Genomic DNA, 16,017 nt, shown 5'->3' on the forward strand with positions numbered 1-16,017 from the left:
GCGCCACGTGGACTATATACAACACAAAATTAATTTATTAAGGAATTTTCACAAATTCGCCAAATACCTGAGTGATGGAGGTTCTATCAACCTTAGAAATTTTTATTGTAAACGTCGTTAATTCATATCTAGTATACATTTCTGATTACAGATTGCACTACAAACCACTGATATCATTCGAGTTCGGTATTTCAGATTGTGTGATTCGACTCGTATAAGATAAATCACATATTGTACGTGATACTGGAGGCAGAGACTGGAGGCGAATTTGTCGCGTTTTCTACCTTACCAACGAAAATGTCGCATCAATGTCACTAATATATTGTACATTTTAAATAATATGGAAGTACATTAAAATATTATACCTATATGATTACTTCGTATGTATAATGTGTGAGTGCATTGATATTCTATTATAAAACTTAAGAAATGCCATCTAGTGTTTCATCCGTAAAGCAACTAGAAGCGTACCGTGAAGGAGATAGGGTATTGGCTTGGTCACTTCCCTCACGCGGCATGAATTTGTGTATCAAGTATATATGGTTCGTACATAGTGAGAAAGTGGTGGCTAAGGGACCAAGAGGAAATGTATGTAGGTGAGGGTTACGTGTATATATATACAATCTTATATGAAAAGTTTCGAGGCCTAACCGAAGATCATGGAAGGAATTAAAGTACTCCGTAGCAAATCGTGAAGCGACGAATAACTCAACAGTATAGTCGTTCCGTTGACATTTGAAAGCAGTTTCCCTATTACAATTTATTGCTGTCGGAAGTTCACGGTATTAAATACGAATTTCTTCAACATTAAACGAAAGAGACTAGTTTACTAAATACTGTATTTAAATTTATGAGAAACCGACAGTATCAGAACAGAGAAACTGCTTTTGTTACGTTTTGTTTACAATATTTGGTACAAGTAAGTGAGGAATATTTTTTTCTTTGGGTCCTTCAAAAAATTAATGTACTTTATAACATAGAATATTTCATCCGTTCCGAATACATATATCAGTGACACGCGGTTGCGATTAGAATAAATAACGCACATAATTTTCTGTCCCTAAAAGATCTCATATAATTAGTACCGTACATGAACTTTATTATTTTAGAAATGGGTATTAATCCAATGAAGTGGAAAACCAGAACCGTCTTGTACTCTATTATAGTCCTTTTTCTTTTTTACGAGCTTTTTATATATAAAAAAAAGCATCAAGTAATGTTCGAAGGTATAATACACGACTCGAATCCTATGCACGTGTGGGAGTTTGTAGCCGATTTTAGTAACATGAAAAAATTAAATCCGACCATGTACGTAAAAGAATGAATAATTATTTAATTTTTGTTTATAAAAAGACACGATGAAAACAAATTACACTGAATTAATATTTGTAGAGAAGAGTTTAATGTTATCGCTGAAAGTGGTAATTATGATCATTGGAAATATTCGGTTGAATATATGGAACATTTGAGTCATATACCAATTATTCGAAATAAAGCGCACGGACATTATGCCATACGGCAAGATAACAACGGATATTTGATCACCTCGAAACATAGTACTTGTTTTTTCTTCAAATTCGGATGCTGTGAGTTTATTTTTAGAGTTGGAATTAGATTTTGAAATGTCTTTTAATCTGAAATTCTAATGCACATTTCAGTGGAATCTATCTCGCAATTCAGATTCGATCGAGAAGGTACTAACGATACGAAGTGTATCGAAACAGTACAGTACGAATGTCCGATTACATTTTCGACACTATGCTATAAAGAAGTTATGTATCAACGAGAGGAAATTATGAAAAGATTGAAATTAGAATTCTCAGTAAAGAAAATTAAAAGTGATTAACACAAATTGTCATTTTTGTTTCAGTACAGTCGCTGCAATAAATGTATAATCATTACAAATACTTATTTTGCTTTACTAACAACCTAATTTTATGTATCTATATTTAAAATCATTATTTAAAATTACAAAAGTTTGAAAATGATCTATTATAAAAATCGATCGATAACAGATTATACATTTTATCATTCATTCCCAACTTTGTCTAACATCTCTATCTCATATATTGTTAAATTTTTTAAATCTATTAAAACCATCTCATTTCTTATAATAAATGGTAAATTTCTCTTTTGACCCATAATTTTTACAATAAAAATGATAGATATTAATAATATAAATATCCTGCATATTAGCTCTTAGTATGACCAACATTTGAATGTAAAATCTCTGATGCAAAGCGACAAAAAAGAACGTAGCGGGGAGATCAACAATTTATCGAAAACATACATATGAGAGAACGTGTGAAAAGGGATCGTAAAGCGAGAAGCCTTTATATTTTTATTTGTATTTGTTGAAATATATCGTTTATAGCATTTAATAAATATTCTGTATACATTTGTATCACAGCCCGAAACATGTCCAATAAATTCGAGGCGTAAGTGAAACAAGCGTTCTCCTTATTTCGTCGTGCCTTTTTCTGTGGGCTAGATAGAGGTTAGATTTGTTTTGAATAGAAAACGAAACTGATCGACATACTTGCGTCGTGTTACGCTTGACATGCAGTTTTTCGAGCAATTTAACATGTTAGCTAGTAGTTTTCGTATGATAGTTTTTAGGAATATTACTTAACCGAACGTGTGATGTGACCTGACATTTGTCAGAGACTTAATATTCCCCCGTGTGTATTTAAGTTTTGATTGTTATTTACTTTTCTTCCTTCGTGTTTCGAAATAATCAACAATACGTAACAATTAAATTTTTCATTGTGATTACGTAAAAACAGTATCAAAAAGTTTGATTAAAGAGATGAAACAAACAAATGAACCTATGAAGTAATAATTTATTATACTTTTAAAGTATAATCGTGTGTAAAGTGATAAGAGTGATTTGATTTTAATATTTATTTATTTGAAATTCACTTTGTAAATAATAGTAGTACTTGCAGGTTAAAAAGCAATGAGGGCAATGGAAATGATGAAATACAGTCAAAAGATAATCAAAAAGTTGAAAAAGATTCAGTAGTAAGTAAGAACTGTCCCTTTTTAATATTTTTTCATTAATATCGATTTACACATTAGTAACGTACCTACTTAATGTCACATACTTATTATAGCTTCGTATAGAAATTAGTCCAAATGAGCACAAATTACAATATGCATATGCATTATGGTATAGTCGGCGCAATCCCGGTAAACAATCAAGCATACAAAGTTACGACCAAAATTTAAAATTGGTTGGTAGGTTTGCAAGCGTGGAACAGTTTTGGAGTCTTTATAGTCATTTAGTCCGGCCATCCGAACTGACAACGCATACAGACTTTCATCTTTTCAAAGTTGGCATAAAACCAATGTGGGAAGTATGTATTTTTTATATATATTGATTTATATTCTTAAATTTTTTTAATCAGTGTACATATATAGCTGCACTATATACTATGATATTTGTTCTATTTTCAATTATAATATATCCTTTATTTCAGGATGAGGCAAACCAGAAAGGTGGTAAATGGTTAGTACGATTACGGAAAGGTTTAGTATCCAGATGTTGGGAAAACCTTATATTAGCTATGTTAGGAGAGCAGTTTATGGTTGGAGAAGAGATATGTGGAGCTGTTGTATCTATAAGGTTTCCAGTAAGCTTCTTTTTATGGTTTTAAAGTATTAGTGTATGTATTGTTAGAAATCATTGAGTATTCTTAATAATAATAACAGGAAGACTTAATATGTGTATGGAATAAGACTGCATCTGATTATGCAACAACAGTACGTATTAGAGACACATTAAGGAGAGTATTACATCTTCCAACTAGTGCCTCTATGGAGTACAAAATCCACAATGAAAGATTAAAGAATGTTCATCGGCTCTAAAATTGTGCGATGCTAACTCAAGGATTTGAGTTATTCATGGTGGACTTTTGGGTAAGTTACTACAATTCTGCAAACAGTTATAAAATTTACTCTGTAATCTAATATCGTTTGTATATTTTAATATTTAGCCAATTGATACTTGTGAGAAGATGATATTTCTTTGAAGAAAAATATTTTACGATTAAAGAATTTGAATGAACACCTTATTCGGTACCGCATTTTATTCACAAGTGTCGCATTGTAACTTATGTAAATAATAAATACATATTAATAATAAAAGCAAAAACTCTTATTTCCAAAATAGATAAGTTTATCATAACTTTTTGTACACTATACTACATACACAATATACGTAGCATTTAATTATGAAATTAAAATATTATTTTTTTTCAAATATTTTTATTTAAGGGTACTTAAAACTCGAAATTCATTTCACACAATATATTTATACATTTGTACATGAGATCATGTTTCTGTAGAACGCGTAAATAATTATAAGTAATGTGATTTATGTATAATGCTTCTACACAGAAAATATTTTAACTAAAATGAGATATTAATTTTTATATAAATATTCTGTATTTTTTTTATTTGATTTGAAATGTATAAAAAGACCGTAGCTCCATCAGAATTTCGTCAGTATATGTACAAATTTCTTGGATGCATACACAAGGCAATGAAGCACGAACTTGGATAAAAATGTATAATGTCGTATACATTAAAAGAATAAAAGATTTCACATAAGTCAATAAATATTAGCATTATTCACAATATAACGTGACCGCTTAATGTTTATAGACTAGAATCAGGTATATCCAGTAACAAAAGGGAGACTCAATACCAAAAAAAAACCTTACATTAATTGTGCTTGTATCCCATGATTCTACCCATCGTATAAACCTTTCTCATATGAATAAAGCCAAAAATTACAATCTTAAAATAATAATTGTAACCATACCTGTAATTGATGAAAAGATTGTGTTCGTTTTATTTTTAATAAAAAATAAAGAGAGGATATACTTACCTAATACAAATGAAAATATTAATTTAAAGTTTATGGAGAGATGAAGACAATCAGGCACTCTATTATTCTGTTCTCCTTCAATAGGTAAAAGTAATCCAGCTATACATACGATACCAGCAATTAATGCTACATAATTTGTTCCTCCTAAAAATTGTATATATTATTTTATTTAATGTTTCTGTAAATGTACTAAATGGAACATTTCAAATTCTAGTTCAATCTAGTTACTAGTTCAATAATATAAAAAATAATTAACAGATACTTTGAAGATGCATTGTTCATATAACTTTTAATATTTTTACATTTTTTTAAACGAAAAATAAAATAGTATTTTTATTCTAGTTTAAATTCTTGTAAATTTTGGGCAAGATTTATAAAAATGTATGATTTTAAAAACCATCTTCAAATGCTAATATATTAACATAATTCATAACGATATAACTGGAATTTGTTTATATCACAGGATAAACAAAATTTAGTATGTTTATCTTAAATATCTCCAATTATCTAAGAAATAAATTATACTTCAACTTTGATGTTTTTATGAATATCTTGGATCTATCTTCTGCTACTCAATGAAATTTAAATTAAACTTGTTGATGAAATGTTTGAAATGTAATTTGTACTTACTATCAATTGCTTTATTTTGAGCTATAAGTGCATAAGATTGTTGCTGTCTGTGTTCATTTATAGGAAGTTGTTGAAACATTTCTGGGTCTGGAGTTGATCTCCCAGCATTTTCTGTTGTTCCAGGAAGGAGTTTAGCTTCAACATCTCGTTTTCCTATAGCCTATTAATTTTCCAAGAGTCTTGAATTATTACTTTAGTAATACAATTGTATTTACTTTTGATTTTCATGTAAAATTATTGCATTGTTTAATTACCTGTTTAGTCGGATGCTCTTGCATTTGTATTCTAAATTTGTCAATGACATTGCAATTGCTTAATATAAGCGATATATGCCTTATAACAATATCAACGCAACATCTTGCTTTTATTGTTCCTTCTGGATCAACAACCTTATATTTATTTGGTGCCGTAGATAATACTACAATGGTAATTAATTATATTAGAATGTTTTCAAACCATTAGCTTTCATGACTATTACAAACATACCTCTAAACCTTATGGGAAAATCGTATGGGTTATACAAAGTCAAAACTTGTTTGTGACTGGACTGATCGTCTAAAAAGAAAGTGATATTTTGGGGAAATACAAACACTGGTAATTTTCGAGGAGTAGTTGCTAATTGGGACTGCATTATATTTGGTCAATTTTGTGTGGTCCATGCACCTACAAAATTAGAAGATTCATTGTTACATATGTTAACATTTGCAATTATTTATGGTTTCATATTATAATATTTACACACATATATCAATATTATTTTTAAATACTTCAAAATATTTTTTTAACTATGTTTTTGGATAATTTAGTTGATTAAGTGTCAAAATTTTGTCAATAAAAAGATGTGTTTGATTTTACATACTTTAATAATTGTAACATCTGTAATTTATGAATCCTGGTAGTTATGGTTATATGCTTAAGATAATAACTTACCTCAAAAATGAAGTGCTTTGCAGATTATAGAATTTAAGAAGAAAATAGTACACTACAATGTTTTAGATGCTAAAATAATTGTTCAAATTTAATGAGTACACATAAATGTTATATAGAACTTCTTTAAATAAGGTTTCAAAATCATATAACTGATCTAACTTTACAATTCGTATATAAAAAGTGTCCAATCACTCTGTCAAACAATTTTGATGCTTTAATCAGTCGCAATAAGCGTTTACTTAATTATACAGTAGTTTTCGTAAAGTTTTATATTTACAAGTTTGTTAGCATCATAGGACCGTTTGATTAAATACTGCACTGTTGATCTTTCTAGAGAACAATTTTTCATAGCATTCGACACAAACAAATCGGATGTATGCAATTTCCCTGTTTGGCGTGCTCGTCCCTAGTTTATCATCACGAATCAGCTGTTTATTTCATTTTTCTTAGAAAGAATTTAAATGGGATTAAAAGCCACTTCGTTACTCATATAATATTTCATATATGTTGTAGAAAAGAATGCGATGTATGCAATTGATTTAATGGTAAGAAAATTGTTCGATACACATATAATTTCAATATTTTTATAATCTTGAATAATTTAGTTGATTTGTAAATGAAAATATTAAAAGCGATTTATTATAAGTCACTTTTCCTATCGTATCTTTGCAATAAAACATATTTCGATTTAATATAAAATACGAAAGTAATATACATACTTCAATCGAATAAAATTTACCTAAAGAAACAGTCCGTACGCAGTTCGGACAAATCAATTGTGCGTTAGTGTGGGGAAAGAAATGCGTATATATTTTTGTTGGTACCGTATGTTCCTACATATTAATAATATTCGCATGGATTTAACAATATGGCACCGGGCAATCATTTTCACGATTAACTGTTCGATTACGTCGTTCGAATATTGTTGGTGTATACATATTAATATAATAAACATAAATAGACTAACGTGGAAGGAAATGATAGGCGTGTTGCGTTTATTGTAACGAGTACATAGTTCGTTTAGTGAACGAAGCGTTTAGATAGAGCGGTTCTAACCTTTCTTTGGGTATTACGGTTTTAGATTTTACGAGTACTTCTGTTTTCTAAACTAACGGTAACAATTTATTTTTCGTACAACTCTGTTTATTATTACACATTGAAATATTATTAAAAGGGCGCGTAAGAACAAACTTTTTTTTATCTCTTATTATAATATTATTCAGTGATGCATTTAAAATTATGTATATACATCCAATAAGCATTTTTCTTGAGCTTTTAAATTGATGTAAAAAACTAATATATTTTGTGACTAGTTGTAATTAATTCGATATTTCTTTTGTTATTTTAAATATTTCTAGGAATTTACAAGAGAATTCACCATGGTTAACGTCAATCCACGAGTATTCTTTGACGTAGAGGTGGGCGGACTCCCAATGGGTCGTATAGTGTTTGAACTTTTTGCCGATATTTGCCCAATAACATGTGAAAACTTTCGTTCCTTGTGTACTGGAGAGAAAGGACTTGGAAAAACAACTGTCAAAGCTTTACATTATAAAGGAATTGTTTTTCATAGAGTAGTTAAAGATTTTATGATTCAGGGTGGTGACTTTTCAGTAGGTAATGGAACAGGAGGCGAATCAATTTACGGAGGAACATTTGCAGGTAAATTTATAGGTATTTTTCATGTATTGAAATGGCAGTGAAAAATATATATTATGTGAAATAATATTCTTTTAGATGAAAATTTTATTATAAAACATAATAAACCATTTTTACTATCAATGGCAAATCGTGGCAGAGACACAAATGGTTCACAGTTCTTTATGTGAGTATTCGCTACAAATCAATTAACTAAACTTATATAAAAATATATTCTGTATAATACAAAATAATTTATTGGTTCCTATAATAGCTGAAAAAGTGCAGGATGGTGTGATAAGTTTACAATACTTGTAGCTCTCAAAATAGTACCATATTAATACGTTATATTATTTTACTAAAAGTTCATTTTGCATGTTATTATTAACAATCATATTTTGTATATAGATTTTATTTTTTAATGTTTCTACTGGCTGAAAATTATTTCTCTTTGCTGGCAGATATGTTCTTTGTCAACTAAGAAGGTAAAGGTAATAGGAATTTAATACATATTTATTCTCACATTTTAACAGTCTTCCAGGCTAGTATATTCTTAAACGTGCCTCAGATAAACCTCAGGCAATACATTAATCAAATAGAAGAACAGTTGGGTGTGTTGATTTTAATAATACATTTGTTTATACTCTCATGATTATTGACATTAGTGTCTCGTGTAAAGTCGTTCGATTTTAATAGTTTGTACGAGTCATGTAAGAAGTCTGGAGAATATTAAAAAGCATAGAAGTAAAAGTATCTTCGGAGGAATGAATAACTTAGCTATATTTCTGTGTAGTCATGAGGGAAGGGTCTGCACACCACTACTACAACACAATGACCAATGAAAGCTGGCTCTTTCTGTTCATCTCTCATCCCCTTAATCATATTTTGTTGTTGTAGTACAACACAACCAGCGCCTCATCTCGACAAGTAAGTAGTAATAAATATGTTCAATTGTTATAATTATCTTTTAACAATATTTAATATTTAAATGTAAACATGTTTTAGTGTCCATGTGGTTTTTGGAGAAGTAGTGTCTGGCCAGGAAATTGTTACACATATTGAGGGACTTCCAGTAGACCGTATGTCCCGTCCGTTGCAAGATGCTAAGGTTGTAAATTGTGGAGAACTTGTATTAAAAGTCAAAAGTAGAGGTACGTTTAATTTTAGTTAAAGTTATTGATTTTTTGTAAAAAAAATTCACTAATATTTTAAAGCTCAATTCATTATGATTTACAGCAAAGAAACGTGAAACGAAAGACAGTAGCTCATCTGATTCTGATTCCGATTCGTATGCAGGAAAGTCTAAAAAGAAAAAGAAAGCCAAAAAAAGGTATAATGTATTTCATAATATATTCCATAAATCCACAAAATAATATAAAAATTAAATAATGACTATGACAACTAATGTTGCAGTAAAAAAAGAGCAAAATCAGAAGATGGCGAGATACACGATTCAAACGAAGATGATCTTGGAAAACCTCATCCTCTTGTTTCAGTCACAAAAATCGATCCGGATGAAATTCCTGAAGTACCGGCAAATAAATTTTTATATAGAGCAGGGCCTACTAATAATGCAAACCAAAAAGAATTTAGGCAACATTATGGAAGAGACCGGGTGCGATCAAATAGAAAAACTGGTCGTGTATTTAAAGGAAGAGGAATATTTGTAAGTATTTGTGTACAATGTATGGTACACGGTATGTATACATGTGCGAAGAATTTTCATGTATTCCAATGAAGTGCATTTTATTTTTAACATAAAATAACTTCTTTTATATAATATTGAGTAATTAAGCATAAATGAATTTCCAGCGCTATCATACACCTTCGCGTAGCCGTTCGAGAAGCGTTACACCACCTCATTGGAAGCAAGCTCAAAATCGTACCATTAAATTGCATGAATTTCAGGTATATAGTAATATATATTTAAATGTATGCAATAGGATTGCACATGGGAATACAATATTATTCATATAATTAATTTCTTCTGTATATTTAAAATTACATCACAGAAATTAGAAAAGGAGCGTTTAAAGAAAGAAGAGGAATTAAAGAAACGCGAGGCTGATAGGATTAAAAAGTTTACCGAGAATCCGGATGATGATAATCCAACAATGGACAAATTCGATGCTGATGCACGCGTATCTGAAGAATTGGAAAATAAAGAAAACGATCAGTCGGATGATAAGAAGGATGACAATAAAAATGTAGAACAGGACCAAGATACTTTGAATACTAGTTCAGATGTAAATGATGCTATGGCAAAAGACAAAGTAGATGGGAAACATAAAATTGAGAAAGCAATAAAACGTGATTCACATCGATCGTATGGTGATAGATCTTCGCGACGAGATTCACGAGATAGGAGTAGAAAACGCGGAAGTGGTCGTTCGAGATCGCGAGATCGTAGAAGATCTCGAGAGAGGGATTATGATCGTAGGAATAGTCGTGATAGAAGAAACCGAAGGAACTATTATCCGCGTAGACGAGACTCTTATAGAATGATTAGACCTGGCAGAGATAATTACAGATATTATGACAGACGTAATGATTATAGAAGGACAAACAATTCTAATTCCAATTACGATACCGATAAGAACCGAAGAAAGAGTGATAATGCATCGGACTCTAATAATCAACCCAAATTCAAGCGCCGCTCACGTTCAACCAGCTCTAGTAGTCAACACTCCAAAGATTAATTGTTTTGTTCTCTTATAATTTGTCTACGTAATACTGGAAAATATAATTCATGCAGTAAGCTACGTTTACTACATTATATTTCCAAATTTTTAATCTAAATTTGTTTAATTCCAGCATATTTGAATTTATGTACAGGTAATATCTCGCCTTACATTTGTCACGAATTGAATAATATTAATACGAATGTTCGAATGTAAATTACGATTTGCAAGTAATTAAAACTATTTCTTATATGTCAGTCATTTTTGTACTTTCAGCAAGCGTATGCAATATGTTCAAGAATATAGTCTTTTGAATGTTATGCGGAATTCTTAAACGCATATAGGCTAAAATGTTTAAATTGGAACAGTAAACTTGTCTTGTAATTGTATAACATGGTACTGTAAATTAAAAATACTTTTACAGTAAGTTACTAATATATAAGTTATGTCTGAACATTTTCTTTACGAGTAATTACCTTATGCACATTCAATCTTTTTGTATACAAATCTATGAAAAATTCAAAAACAAGGAGAAGAATATGTTTTATTGTAATTATACAATTTTACCATTACAAAATTGCACGTAAAATAGTAAATGGTAAGTAAATATAAACTAGAGCTGTTTGAGTATTCGATATTCGAATTGTGTACCCGATTATTCGAGTAGTTGAAAACAATTAGAATAGCCCGAAGAAATTATGTCTCGAATCACTTCTCTAAAGCTGCTCGAAATATACGAATACTCTTCTCATTTTTTTCCAAATACTCGAGCAGCTCTACTACACGTTTTTATTAACATGTTATGTAATCATTATTCAAAATAAAAGACAATGCATATTCACAAAGTTATTTTTACTTTACCGGGAATAAGACTTAAGTGTTTGATTTTTTATCCATAAAAGATAAACTATCGAATATTTATACTTGTAACTTATATTTGTAACTATATTTATATTTGTAGCTTCCTAATGGTACTGTTTTTGGTGCAACTTCAGTTCGTACTTTTATATTGGTAGCGCTGATAATAGAATTGGCACGTACGACGCTTCGTCTTGATTGGCATTCGAAAATTGTTTACGTTACGAATAGGAAGTGATCGTGCATTCAAAAGTGATATGATTGACAGCGCGTAATTATAATATTATCATTGAACTTTTCATAAATTTGTCACAATGGTGCGATATGCAGCGCTGAAAGGTTTATACGATTTAGAAAAGACCATTGGAAGCGGAGGTTTTGCAAAAGTTAAACTTGCTACTCACATCGCTACCGGCGAGAAAGTTGCTATTAAAATAATGGACAAAACGGCTTTAGGCGTAAGTGACTTTCAAAATTAAATGGACATGTACACATCTAATATCAATGTAACAAATTTTTGGATTTGCAGGATGACTTGCCTAGAGTAAAATTGGAAGTCGAAGCATTGAAAACTTTATTACATCAACACATCTGTAGATTGTATCAAGTAATAGAAACAGAGAGCCATTATTTTATGGTGATGGAGTATTGCTCGGGTGGAGAATTATTCGATCATATAGGTAACGTTATATATTATAATTTAAATCATAATATTGCCCAAAAGTTAAAGATTCGTAGCAAAATTATATTTCTGTTTTTACTTGTAGTTGAAAAAAATAGGCTCTCTGAAACAGAATCACGAAAGTTCTTTCGTCAAATTGTTTCCGCAGTAGCTTATTTACATAGTTTAGGATATGCTCACCGTGACTTAAAACCAGTAAGTTACATTTTCTTTATTCCTAAACATTTGTGTATATGGCCAGCAATATTATTTTATACCTAGGAGAACGTTCTGCTAGACAGGGAAGAAAATTTAAAACTTATAGACTTTGGATTATGTGCAAAACCAAAGAATGGAATAGAATCGCATTTACAAACATCGTGCGGGTCTCCAACATATGCTGCACCAGAACTCATATTAGGGAACAAATATTTGGGTATTCAATATATATTACTAAAATTCAATTATTATTCTTAGATTTAGAATGAATTTATTATGTTTGTTACATAGGTTCAGAAGTGGATATTTGGAGTATGGGAGTCCTTCTGTACGCATTACTTTGTGGTTTCCTCCCCTTCGACGATAATAGTATAGAGAGTTTGTATAGAAAGATTCTTGTAAGTCTTTTATTTTATTTCAAATTTGCTGAGAAAATGATTAACGGTAGTATGGTTTTAGTGTGGCAAATACGACGAACCAAGTTGGCTATCAAGTAGCAGTAGAAGGATGATACGAGCAATGTTGCAAATAGATCCCAAAAAGAGAATTACTATACAAGAATTGTGTAATCATCCATGGATTACAGTAGGATTTCTTAATCCTGTGTCGTTCGTTCATAAGACCAATGTAAATGAGAAGCAAAGTTTAAAATTTGTATTAATATGTATATATTTTTATAAAAGTGATGTATTTACAGTTTGAAAAAGATGATGACGTATTAAGTACTATGTCCGCGATATGTGGTGAACAAGCTTCGGATATATGGAAGAAACTTGTAAAAAGCGATCGAACCGATTATAAAACTTCTACATATCTTTTACTTTTGGACAGAAAGCTTCGTGGACTATCACTTCGAATATCATCTTTTGCAAAGACTCGTTTCAAACCAGAGGCAGAGTACATTGTTTATTAAATATATCCTAAGAAATAATTTAAAGTTATTTTATAGTTTTTTTTATTACTTATAGTGTGAAGGGGGAATCAATAATCTTATAACTAAACTCGATTATTCTCCAAGAAACAAACCTTCTAGAAAATCGCCGATATTAGAGACTACTTACAATGTTTTGACAAAAACACCAGAAACAGGTAAAGTATTATCATTTTTCTGTACGTACCACGGGTACATACATTGTACAATTATTATTTTCCTGTTTTTTATTATTTAGCCGACAATTTTATAGAGCCAAATCTACCTGGAAGAAAACGACTTCGAAGTAAAGAAGCGGACGATGTCTGTTCTCCTGGTATGTTATAATATTTCTATTGTTTTTTTGCTATTCTCTTAATAATTTCTATTAAAAGATTGAATTACAATCGATACATTTTTTTTAAATTTTACGTACTAAATAAAACTTATTTATAGCAACTGTCCTTTTTTATTAGAAAACTTGTTAAGTGTACTTGCGTTTTATTAGAGACATGGTACTTAGTTGTATAATATATTTTGTAAAGTTTATTTCTAATTAGGCGATGGTAGCAACCTAATTAGAAACTTTAATGAAAGTTTTCAAGTGCCATTAATTACCATAGTTGCGCGAAAAGCAGATAATTAGACAGAGAGGAGCAACGACTTGCGAACAAACACAATTTGGAGTTACTAATAGCTATCTGTAAGAGTTCTTTATCCCATCCTCCTTTTAAGAGGTACACTACCATTTTACTATTCCGTATTTGGTTTTCTACAATCCTTTTAAAAAACTCTTAATTATACATGCTTTTTGTGCGATTCTAACATTATGCAATCTACATAGTTAGTAATAAACGAACAAATTATTTTTAGTTCCTATAAAAAGGACTTCGGAAAAAGATAGAACTGTTTCTACTCCAACAAATACTCCGATATCAGACTCAAAGTAAGATTCTATAATAATAATAAGAATAGTAGTAGTAGTAGTAGTAGTAGTAACAACAACAATAACAACGACAACGACAACGACAACGACAGCGACAACGACAATAAGAATTAAACAATAGAGTACGTTGAATTGGAAACTATTAAAGAAAAGAATAACTTTTAGAGGAACACAATCATCTACACCCGGAAGTGCAAGAAAAGTAATAATGGGTTTAGAACGTGGGTTGAATCGAGTACGTTGTGTCCTTACGCCGAAGAGGCGAGTGAAAAATGAAAATATCGATCCTGATCAACCTAACATACTTACTGGCAAAGTGTGTATTCAATCACTCGTGTTATTAGCGTAGCAAGTATCCCGAATTAAAATTTCTTACATCGTTACTGTTTTTTAAGGGCCTGTGTAACGTGTCGTCAACATCTAGCGACGATCCGAGATACGTTCTCTCGCAATTACGTCGCGCACTACGTCGTAAAGGAATCATGTGCCATCAAAAAGGGTAACGCTTGAAAATATTCGACAGGAGGTTAAATAAGAATAAGCGAATAATATTTTTTTAATTAAAATGCTTCTGTAGATTTATTCTTCAAGGAGAAACGGAGAATTGTGCAGAAGACGAGAAAGATACAGTACGACCATTTTCGTCCAGGAATTCTTGTTCCTTCGAGTTAGAAGTTTGTTTATTAGAGGGTGTTTCGAGTGAAAAATTATTAGTCGGCATTCGGAGAAAAAGATTAAAAGGTAACGCATGGGTTTATAAGCGGGTGTGCGAAGAAGTTCTTGCTCTGGCAGCTGAGGATCTCTCCACGGAATCGGAAGGTTCGACGGAATCAAAGTGCCCTATTTGAAGTCGTCCCTCTATTTTTACACAAACCGTATAAGCATATACATGTGTTTATATATCACGAAAAGTCCGAAAGATTACTCATTGTGCTTTGATCTCTATTAAATAGACGATAAAAATAATGCAGGCATAAAGAATATTCCTTAACTTCTGAATGCAAGTCTCGGTACCAGGTATCGTTTACGGTAGTTGATAGTCGGTAACGTGTTTGCACCAGGGTACGTTCCTAGAATATAACCTTTTTACAGAACAGATAATTGTGGGAGAAATGTTACAATAACGTAAAGCCTATTGTAAATATTTCTCTGAATTCGGAGGTGCCGAACTATATCTGCAATTCCAGTGAGGATTAGAATCGTCAATTGTGTAATATTATTTATACAGTATAAGAGAATTACAAATAAATATTATATCGTTTCCTACAAGTCAAGTCCAATATATAGTCTTATGTCGATAAGATAAAAATATTTTTTACGTTTTAAGTGCGTACAATGTATTATGTTTCTATAAAGAATAACGCAATAAAAAGAAGAAAACAGCATATATTTTGACAAGTGAAACAATCGATGTTCATTCGGAAGCGGAAAATTCTTCTTAGAAAGTAAGAAACGTTGTCAGTAGACATCGAAAGCCATTCGAAGCAATGTGATCGCCAATTACGGTACGAAGAAACTTCTCGAAAGAAAACTAGAAGCGTCGGACTCTTTCCGTTGGAATATGTAAAGCTCCATTTTGCGTTTACACCGCGGATATAAAGTATCGCGGCCCGTTTGAGCCGCGGCATCTTCACGAGAACAACTATGGAC

General features: G+C 30.9%; 4 protein-coding genes across 15 annotated transcripts; 3 read left to right on the forward strand and 1 right to left on the reverse strand.

Moving 5' to 3' along the window:
* Positions 1-631: 631 nt before the first annotated feature.
* LOC143149841 (eukaryotic translation initiation factor 4E type 2-like) lies at positions 632-4,181 on the forward strand. 6 transcript variants are annotated; one of them, XM_076317572.1, is made up of 6 exons: positions 632-919; positions 1,110-1,308; positions 1,393-1,586; positions 1,659-2,497; positions 2,949-3,024; positions 3,117-3,179. In XM_076317572.1, the coding sequence occupies exons 2-4, from the start codon at positions 1,112-1,114 to the stop codon at positions 1,844-1,846; spliced, it is 579 nt and encodes a 192-aa protein (XP_076173687.1). In that variant the 5' UTR covers positions 632-919; positions 1,110-1,111; the 3' UTR covers positions 1,847-2,497; positions 2,949-3,024; positions 3,117-3,179. The 6 variants fall into 6 exon arrangements, with proteins under 6 accessions (XP_076173687.1, XP_076173688.1, XP_076173684.1 ...); XM_076317569.1 differs by lacking the exons at positions 632-919; positions 1,110-1,308; positions 1,393-1,586 and adding exons at positions 3,483-3,635; positions 3,715-3,921; positions 3,999-4,180 and having other exon boundaries at positions 1,858-2,438; positions 2,940-3,024; positions 3,117-3,359; XM_076317571.1 differs by lacking the exons at positions 632-919; positions 1,110-1,308; positions 1,393-1,586 and adding exons at positions 3,483-3,635; positions 3,715-3,921; positions 3,999-4,178 and having other exon boundaries at positions 1,858-2,438; positions 3,117-3,359.
* A 92-nt stretch (positions 4,182-4,273) lies between these two features.
* On the reverse strand, positions 4,274-7,126 carry LOC143149840 (motile sperm domain-containing protein 1). Of its 4 annotated transcripts, none has more exons than XM_076317565.1 (7): positions 6,732-7,126; positions 6,455-6,523; positions 6,011-6,187; positions 5,779-5,942; positions 5,525-5,684; positions 4,895-5,038; positions 4,274-4,803 (listed from the first exon to the last, which is right to left on the reverse strand). In XM_076317565.1, the coding sequence occupies exons 3-7, from the start codon at positions 6,153-6,155 to the stop codon at positions 4,754-4,756; spliced, it is 663 nt and encodes a 220-aa protein (XP_076173680.1). In that variant the 5' UTR covers positions 6,156-6,187; positions 6,455-6,523; positions 6,732-7,126; the 3' UTR covers positions 4,274-4,753. The 4 variants fall into 4 exon arrangements, with proteins under 4 accessions (XP_076173680.1, XP_076173679.1, XP_076173678.1 ...); XM_076317564.1 differs by having other exon boundaries at positions 6,619-7,126; XM_076317563.1 differs by having other exon boundaries at positions 6,455-7,125.
* On the forward strand, positions 6,868-11,157 carry Moca-cyp (nuclear cyclophilin protein Moca-cyp). Of its 4 annotated transcripts, none has more exons than XM_076317559.1 (9): positions 6,868-6,999; positions 7,813-8,116; positions 8,192-8,279; positions 8,990-9,019; positions 9,098-9,243; positions 9,329-9,422; positions 9,506-9,758; positions 9,905-10,000; positions 10,105-11,157. In XM_076317559.1, exons 1-9 carry the CDS (start codon positions 6,979-6,981, stop codon positions 10,789-10,791), a joined length of 1,719 nt encoding a protein of 572 aa, XP_076173674.1. In that variant the 5' UTR covers positions 6,868-6,978; the 3' UTR covers positions 10,792-11,157. The 4 variants fall into 4 exon arrangements, with proteins under 4 accessions (XP_076173674.1, XP_076173677.1, XP_076173676.1 ...); XM_076317562.1 differs by lacking the exon at positions 6,868-6,999 and adding an exon at positions 7,258-7,274 and having other exon boundaries at positions 10,105-11,156; XM_076317561.1 differs by lacking the exon at positions 6,868-6,999 and adding an exon at positions 7,309-7,633 and having other exon boundaries at positions 10,105-11,156.
* Positions 11,158-11,238: 81 nt separating this feature from the next.
* LOC143149838 (maternal embryonic leucine zipper kinase) lies at positions 11,239-15,755 on the forward strand. The gene is made up of 14 exons (XM_076317558.1): positions 11,239-11,371; positions 11,735-12,089; positions 12,161-12,311; positions 12,399-12,508; positions 12,575-12,728; positions 12,803-12,909; positions 12,971-13,138; positions 13,209-13,403; positions 13,480-13,600; positions 13,681-13,758; positions 14,295-14,367; positions 14,533-14,683; positions 14,763-14,866; positions 14,945-15,755. Exons 2-14 carry the CDS (start codon positions 11,946-11,948, stop codon positions 15,213-15,215), a joined length of 1,827 nt encoding a protein of 608 aa, XP_076173673.1. The 5' UTR covers positions 11,239-11,371; positions 11,735-11,945; the 3' UTR covers positions 15,216-15,755.
* Positions 15,756-16,017: the final 262 nt, after the last annotated feature.

This window comes from Ptiloglossa arizonensis, chromosome 8, assembly GCF_051014685.1.
Source record: "Ptiloglossa arizonensis isolate GNS036 chromosome 8, iyPtiAriz1_principal, whole genome shotgun sequence".
In the NCBI taxonomy this organism is placed as follows: Eukaryota; Metazoa; Arthropoda; class Insecta; order Hymenoptera; family Colletidae; genus Ptiloglossa; species Ptiloglossa arizonensis.

Bases quoted from the DNA above. Each gene is read 5' to 3' on its own strand.
- LOC143149841 (XM_076317568.1), top strand. From the start codon at position 2,810: ATGAAACAAACAAATGAACCTATGAA. The intron at 2,836-2,939 runs GTAATAATTTAT...AAATAATAGTAG, and splicing joins CAAACAAATGAACCTATGAA to TACTTGCAGGTTAAAAAGCA. The intron at 3,636-3,714 runs GTAAGCTTCTTT...TAATAATAACAG, and splicing joins TTGTATCTATAAGGTTTCCA to GAAGACTTAATATGTGTATG.
- LOC143149840 (XM_076317565.1), bottom strand. From the start codon at position 6,155: ATGCAGTCCCAATTAGCAACTACTCCTCGAAAATTACCAGTGTTTGTA. The intron at 5,943-6,010 runs GTATGTTTGTAA...TTACCATTGTAG, and splicing joins TTTTCCCATAAGGTTTAGAG to TATTATCTACGGCACCAAAT. The intron at 5,039-5,524 runs GTAAGTACAAAT...TACAATTTTTAG, and splicing joins TCAAAATAAAGCAATTGATA to GAGGAACAAATTATGTAGCA.
- Moca-cyp (XM_076317559.1), top strand. From the start codon at position 6,979: ATGTATGCAATTGATTTAATG. The intron at 7,000-7,812 runs GTAAGAAAATTG...AAATATTTCTAG, and splicing joins TGTATGCAATTGATTTAATG to GAATTTACAAGAGAATTCAC. The intron at 9,244-9,328 runs GTACGTTTAATT...TATGATTTACAG, and splicing joins ATTAAAAGTCAAAAGTAGAG to CAAAGAAACGTGAAACGAAA.
- LOC143149838 (XM_076317558.1), top strand. From the start codon at position 11,946: ATGGTGCGATATGCAGCGCTGAAAGGTTTATACGATTTAGAAAAGACC. The intron at 13,139-13,208 runs GTAAATGAGAAG...ATGTATTTACAG, and splicing joins CGTTCGTTCATAAGACCAAT to TTTGAAAAAGATGATGACGT. The intron at 13,601-13,680 runs GTAAAGTATTAT...TTTATTATTTAG, and splicing joins GACAAAAACACCAGAAACAG to CCGACAATTTTATAGAGCCA.